This window comes from Bos indicus, chromosome 1 (assembly GCF_029378745.1).
Source record: "Bos indicus isolate NIAB-ARS_2022 breed Sahiwal x Tharparkar chromosome 1, NIAB-ARS_B.indTharparkar_mat_pri_1.0, whole genome shotgun sequence".
In the NCBI taxonomy this organism is placed as follows: Eukaryota; Metazoa; Chordata; class Mammalia; order Artiodactyla; family Bovidae; genus Bos; species Bos indicus.
This window is the reverse complement of record NC_091760.1, coordinates 148,729,353-148,735,933: the sequence shown is the minus strand read 5'-3', so window position 1 is coordinate 148,735,933 and position 6,581 is coordinate 148,729,353. Positions and strand designations below refer to the sequence as shown.

Here is a 6,581-nt window from a genome sequence, read left to right as displayed (position 1 = left end):
TGACCTTTTACTTAAAGGTAGTCTATTCAGTTATGCCCCTCTTACTCAGGATGTGGAATGCTTTCTGGCCCTTTTAAGATTGTTATTTGCTTGGCTTTGTTTTTGCTCTATTTTGTTACTGCCTAAAGCTGCCTTGTATGAAGATATATAAACGTGCATTTCTGAAAATAAAGCACCCTTGTTTCACTTGAGACTTGGATCCCCTGCGTCCCTCTTCTCATCAACTCCAGTCCCTAGGTTCCGGTCTACAAAGCCCGTGACAGGGAAGCAGAAAGCTGCCCTGGGTGCAGCTGGGCCCCTCTTTCAGGGACTCATGATAAAAGATACTTGGCACTTCTGATGTATTTTCAGCACTGTCAGCTATATCCAGACAGTTAACCTTTACAGTACCACAATCCTATGACAGTTCTCATTTTACAATTGAGGGGATACAGCAGATGTGGGATTTTGCTCAAGGTCACACAGGAAAGTTGCAGAGCCAGGCTTTTTTGGTTCAAGATGTTTATCTTGAAAGATTTTAAGTAGAAAGTTTAAAGCATAATAGTGGATACCCATGTGTCCTCCCAACTAGGTTCAGCTGTTATGCATATGTTACTCTAGTTATGTGTTCCACTTCTGTGTGTATTTTGCAGAACCATGCTAATGTTGTAGACCTCCTGACACCTCATCCCACAAAAATGACACATTCACGCTGAAGAGATTTGATAGCGATCTCTCATACCCACTCATACCCACCCATTCTCAGTTTTCCCCATTGTCTCAGATTCTCGTAGGATGTTATCTTTCATACCAGCACCCCCTCACATTTCACATTTACATTGCTTTTTTCCCCAATGAGTTTGTGTTTACAGGCACCAGAGCAGATGTTTTCCCTCACGGTGTGGTCCATGTTATACTAGAGGCTGGTCAGCTAAAGCTGGCAGACCCAATATGGCATGCTTGTTGGCTTATATATTGTCTCTGGCTACTTTCTTGGTAAAAGAGAGCAGGTGAACAGTTCTCACAGAGACCACTTGAACCTGAAAACTAAAAGTATTTCCCATCTGGCCCCACTGATGATAATTCTTTCCCCAAGTAGTACTCTCACTTTCCTTGACCTACATTTTGGTCTATTGGACTTCTGAACTGGTTCTGCATATAATCAGTTGGAACAAACAGACATTTATAAAGAACCATGTATTCATCTATTGATGTTTATTCTTTATTTGTCGTCCATTCTTCTTTTATTCCCTGGGATTACATAAGAAATCACAAAAGATCTCACAGAATAGTAGCCATTTCAAAGTGGCTTTGAAATTTACATAGACGTAGGCATGTTTGGTTTTTTTCATGGGGAGATGTTTTGAACACTGTGTTTTCTTAGTCTAATCAGGACAGGTAACCAAGTGGGGCCTATGGGTAGAACTCAGGCAAGAATTGCCATTTTGCAACTTTTTTCTCATGGACAAACTGTCCATGAGGCCCCTCGGCATCTGAGGGCAGAAGGGCCAAGTACATGGGGGTCTCTATTCCTTCTTCTAGGCTTTTGAAGGCTTTGGATCCCCCCATGTCGGTTCTCACCCACCCTGGGCAGCAGGCATTCAAGAGGATCTTGTCTCCTCCTCTCTGCTCACTCAGTTTCCTGGCTTGGATTCTGGACAGGGCCGTGATGCCGATTTTCGCCACTCCATATATATTATTATCTGGCCAGCCCTCCTTCCTGTGCACCCCGTTCTTTGTGTCTTCCACAAACTTGTTCATGAGCCCCACCAGCTCCTCCTCCGTGATGGTCTCACTTCTCAATTTCTGCTGCAGTTCAGGGCTGCAGCTTTCAAGAGCTTTGAAGCCCCATCCGCTAGACATGTTCACCACTCTGCCTAAAATGCAACACAAACCATTGTCTGGGAAGGTATGTATGAGAATAATGAACACCCAATTTGCTGAGATGTTGGACTTGATTCCCACTGGAGAGCCAGTTATCAATTTCCTATGGGATGTAGGGGATCTGGGAATTAGAGGCAGGTGGGCCTAGATCTTGTCAGAAACACTGCAGTTTGGGCTCAGTCAGACTCACCTTGGGGTTTCATTAGAGGCAGGAGTTCTGTGCATATATCCCGGGTCCCAAAAAAATTTGTTTTCATGGTCATTTCTGCCTTAATTGGAGTTGGCGTGGGATCACTAACTTTTAGGGCAAAAAACAAAACAGGATAAATAAATATAAGCCATACGGTAAAAATGCTTACTTGATACAGTATTTTTTCCTGTGAAATGTTTTAGTCTAAGAGGTGGGTGGAGTTAGTGAACAGTATTGTGCCAGTGGGAATTTTGCGGTTTGATATGTGCTCAGTCACTTAGTCCTGTCTGATTCTTTGCAACCCCATGAACTACAGCACTCCAGGCTCCTCTGCCCATGGGATTTTCCAGGCAAGAATACTGGAGTGGGTTGCCATTTCCTTCTCCAGGGAAGAAATCGGTTACAGTTTGATAATGCCGCGTATTTGTGTACGATGGCATCATCAGGGGAGGCTGAATGAAGACAGCTCACACTATCTCTCACTCTACCACTCTTTACAACTTTCTATTGGTTTCAAAGCAAGTTAAAGATTTACCCAACTGGTCCAAAGTTCAATGAAATCAATATTGTAAAAATCCTAGGCATTGTCCTTAACACTGATATCAAAGCTATTGCAAGGCCTTCTTGCTGGAAAAGCTTGTAATCTCGAAGGACTTGCTCTCCCTGTGACCTCCAGCCTAAGGCGGGGGTTCTAGATCCCACAGCAGAGGTTCAGGCAGTAGCCCCGCCCCGTCAGGCTCCCCGCACAGAGGCTGTAACCCTCTAGCTCCCACTCACTTACGCTGGAAGGCGATGGCCGCATTGTTGACCAGCACGTCGAGGCCCCCGTACTCCTTGCGCAGGAAGTCGCGCAGGGCGTGAATGCTCTGAAGGTCAGTGATGTCCAGCTGGTGGAAACGGGGGCTCAGGCCCTCAGCCTGCAGCTGCTGCACGGCCGCCCGACCCCGCGCCTCGTCCCGCGCCGTGAGCACCACGTCCCCTGGGAACCGCCGACACAGGTCGCGCACGATGGCAAAACCGAGGCCCTTGTTGGCCCCGGTGACCAGCGCTACGCGGGTGGAGGACGACATGGCCGGTGGGCAGGGCCCTTTGAATTAGAGCTGACAAGGCTGGAGACCCACGGGGTGGCGCGGCGTGGGACGTGGAGACCCGCCGCACTCCAGAAGGCAAAGAACTGTGTCCTGGGATCCAGTGCAGTGACTACTTTGAGAAGGAGGAGGCCCTGCCTTCTACCCGCTTAAGGAGGGATCAAATGTTATGTAAGGTTACTAAACACCACTTTTGGCTCCACCTCTTTCCGCGTGTACAGTATTCTCAGTCAAGCCAGGGCACCGCCCTGTTTTTTTCTTTAAAGTTTTTATTATATGTTGGAGCATTGGGCTTCCCTGGTGGCTCAAACGGTAAAGATTCTGCCTGCAGTGCTGGAGACCCGGGTTTGATCCCTGGCTTCGGAAGATCCCCTGGAGAGGGGAGTGGCTACCCATCCAGTGTGCTTGCCTGCGGAATCCCATGGACAGAGAAGCCGCCTGTGCTATCACCAACAAGGTGGCAAAAATGCTTCACAGAATTAGCAGCCACCTCCCAGTGAGAACCTGATGGGATACTTTGATTCTTTTTCCTTTCTTTTGTCTGTGTAGGGATATTTGCGACAGTGTAAGTGTCTGATTGGTAAACCTGGGATAGGAACATAATCAGCCCATGGGTACAGCTGTCAGTGAGTGCACACACAACTTTTCTCTCGAAAACAACCTGACTGGAGCCCCTCGGCATCCGAGGGCAAAAGAGCCAAGGGGTCTCTGCTCCTTCTTTTGGGGCTCTTAAGGCTTTGTGTCTGCCCCTACCCTTGTTGGTTCTCACCCATCCCGGGCAGCAGGCATTCAGGAGGATCTTGTCCCCTCCTCTCTGCTCACTCAGTTTCCTGGCGTGGATTCTGAACAGGACTGTGACTCCAATTTTCGTCACTCCATATGCGGTATCGCGCCAGCCCTCCTTCCTGTGCACCCCGTTCTTTGTGTCTTCCACAAACTTGTTCATGAGCCCCACCAGCTCCTCCTCCGTGATGGTCTCACTTTGAAACTTCTGCTGCAGTTCAGGGCTGCATTTCTTTAGAGAGTTGACACTGACAGAGCTGGATACATTCACCACTCTGCCTAAAATACAACACAAATCAGTCCATAGAAAGGCGAGCACGAGAAGGATGATACCCAGTTGGGACAGGCCTGACCTCTTGAAAGAGGACATTAGGGAAGGAAGGGAATGTATTTTGGGAGGGGGTTGCTCAAAGGGTTTTATCTTTTTTATTATTATAAGTAACAACATGTTACTTCTAATGTTTTTAAAAATTAAGCTACATCTAATTATTTTAGAAATTACCAGAATGAACTATTTCACTCAAACTCAATAAATAAGTCATGACCAGAGGAAGAAGTCTGTGAACCTATTACCCAGCATGACTTGTGAAAATTATTTTCAAAACTGAACTATTTAAAATCTCTGGAAATGGTCCTGAGTGTGTGCAGCAAATGAAGAAACATTTTTTTCCAGACTATCTCCAATAACTCAGGTGAGAACAGAAAGAATCTATTTCAACCATGACTGCTCCTTCCTTTCCTCCTTTCTGACCGTAGCAATGGAAACTTCACTCTGGGATGGTGCATCTGAGATGCAGGACTCCCTCCCTGCCAAGGGGCTGTGGTATCTTCTCACCATGAGGATGACATCACATTTCTCATCCTGTTCCTCAGCTACCTGCTGCAGAGGTTCAGTTCCTGGCAAGTGTATCTAGGAGGTTAGGACTTCCTTCTCCAACCCAGCCCTCACTTGTGGGACCAAGGCTCTACCTTGGGCTGGGCATCCTGAGAATGCTGGAGCCTGGACTGCCCTTGTTTGTGAGGCAGAAGTAGCATGCAAAGGGAAGTAACATGCTGGGAAGACCAGGGGCTACAGCGCCCTCTCCCAGCTCCTAACACAGGAGTGTCATTGAAAGAAAAGTGAGAGGGTAACAGGTAGGAGGGTAACAATAAAGGAAAGAAATGGTATGGACCTAACAAAAGCAGAAGATATTAAGAAGAGGTGGCAAGAACACACAGCAGAACTGTACAAAAAAGATCTTCACAACTCAGATAATCACGATGGTGTGATCACTCACCTAAAGCCAGACATTCTGAATGTGAAGTCAAGTGGGCCTTAAGAATAATCACTAGCAACAAAGCTAGCGGAGGTGATGGCATTCCAGTTGAGCTATTTCAAATCCTAACAGATGATGCTGTGAAAGTGCTGCACTCAATATGCCAGCAAATTTGGAAAACTCAGCAGTGGCCACAGGACTGGAAAAGGTCAGTTTTCATTCCAATCCCAAAGAAAGGAAATGCCAAATGTTCAAACTACCACACAATTGCACTCATCTCACATGCTAGCAAAGTAATGCTCAAAATTCTCCAAGCCAGGCTTCAACAGTATGTGAACCCTGAACCTCCAGATGTTCCAGCTGGTTTTAGAAAAGGCAGAGGAACCAGAGATCAAATTGCCAACATCCGCTGGATCATCAGAAAAGCAAGAGAATTCCAGACAAATATCTATTTCTGCTTTATTGACTATGCCTTTGACTGTGTGGTTCACAACAAACTGGAAAATTCTTCAAGAGATGGGAATACCAGACCACCTGACCTGCCTCTTGAGAAATCTGTATGCAGGTCAGGAAGCAACAGTTAGAACTGGGCATGGAACAACAGACTGGTTCCAATTGGGAAAAGAGTATGTCAAGGCTCTATATTGTTACCCTTTGTATTTAATTTCTATGCAGAGTACATCATGAGAAATCCTGGGCTGGATGAAGCACAAGCTGGAATCAAGGATGTCGGGAGAAATATCAATAACCTTCATATGCAGATGACACCATCATTATGGCAGAAAGTGAAGAAGAAAGAGCCTCTTGATGAAAGTGAAAGAGGAGAGTGAAAAAGTTGGCTTAAAGCTCAACATTAAGAAAATTAAGATCACAGCATCCGGTCCCATCACTTCATGGCAAATAGATGGAGAAACAGTGGAAACAGTGGTGGTTTAGTCACTAAGTCGTGTCAGACTCTTGGGATCCCATGGACTGTAGCCTGCCAGGTTCCTCTGTCCATGGGATTTTCCAGGCAAGGATACTGGAGTGGGTTGCCATTTCCTTCTCCAGGGGATCTTCCCCACCCAGGAATTGAACCCGAGTCTCCTGTATTACAGGCAGATGATTTACCAAGTGAGCTATGAGGGAAGTCCCACTGCAGAAACAGTGGCACACTTTATTTTCTTGGGCTCCAAAATCACTGCAGATGGTGACTGCAGCCATGAAATTAAAAGACGCTTACTCCTTGGAAGAAAAGTTATGACCAACCTAGACAGAATATTAAAAAGCAGAGACATTACTTTGCCAACAAAGGTCCTTCTACTCAAGGCTATGGTTTTTCCGGTAGTCATGTATGGATGTGAGAGTTCGACTATAAAGAAAGCCGGGCGCAGAAGAACTGATGCTTTTGAACTGTGGTGT

At 46.3% G+C, this 6,581-nt stretch overlaps 1 protein-coding gene across 1 annotated transcript; it reads right to left on the bottom strand.

Annotated features, from left to right (window-relative positions):
* Window positions 1-1,187: 1,187 nt before the first annotated feature.
* Window positions 1,188-3,294, bottom strand: LOC109564723 (carbonyl reductase [NADPH] 1-like). Its single transcript, XM_019968196.2, has 3 exons — window positions 2,835-3,294; window positions 2,054-2,161; window positions 1,188-1,856 (listed from the first exon to the last, which is right to left on the bottom strand). The coding sequence occupies exons 1-3, from the start codon at window positions 3,121-3,123 to the stop codon at window positions 1,393-1,395; spliced, it is 861 nt and encodes a 286-aa protein (XP_019823755.2). The 5' UTR covers window positions 3,124-3,294; the 3' UTR covers window positions 1,188-1,392.
* Between the last annotated feature and the right edge of the window lie 3,287 nt (window positions 3,295-6,581).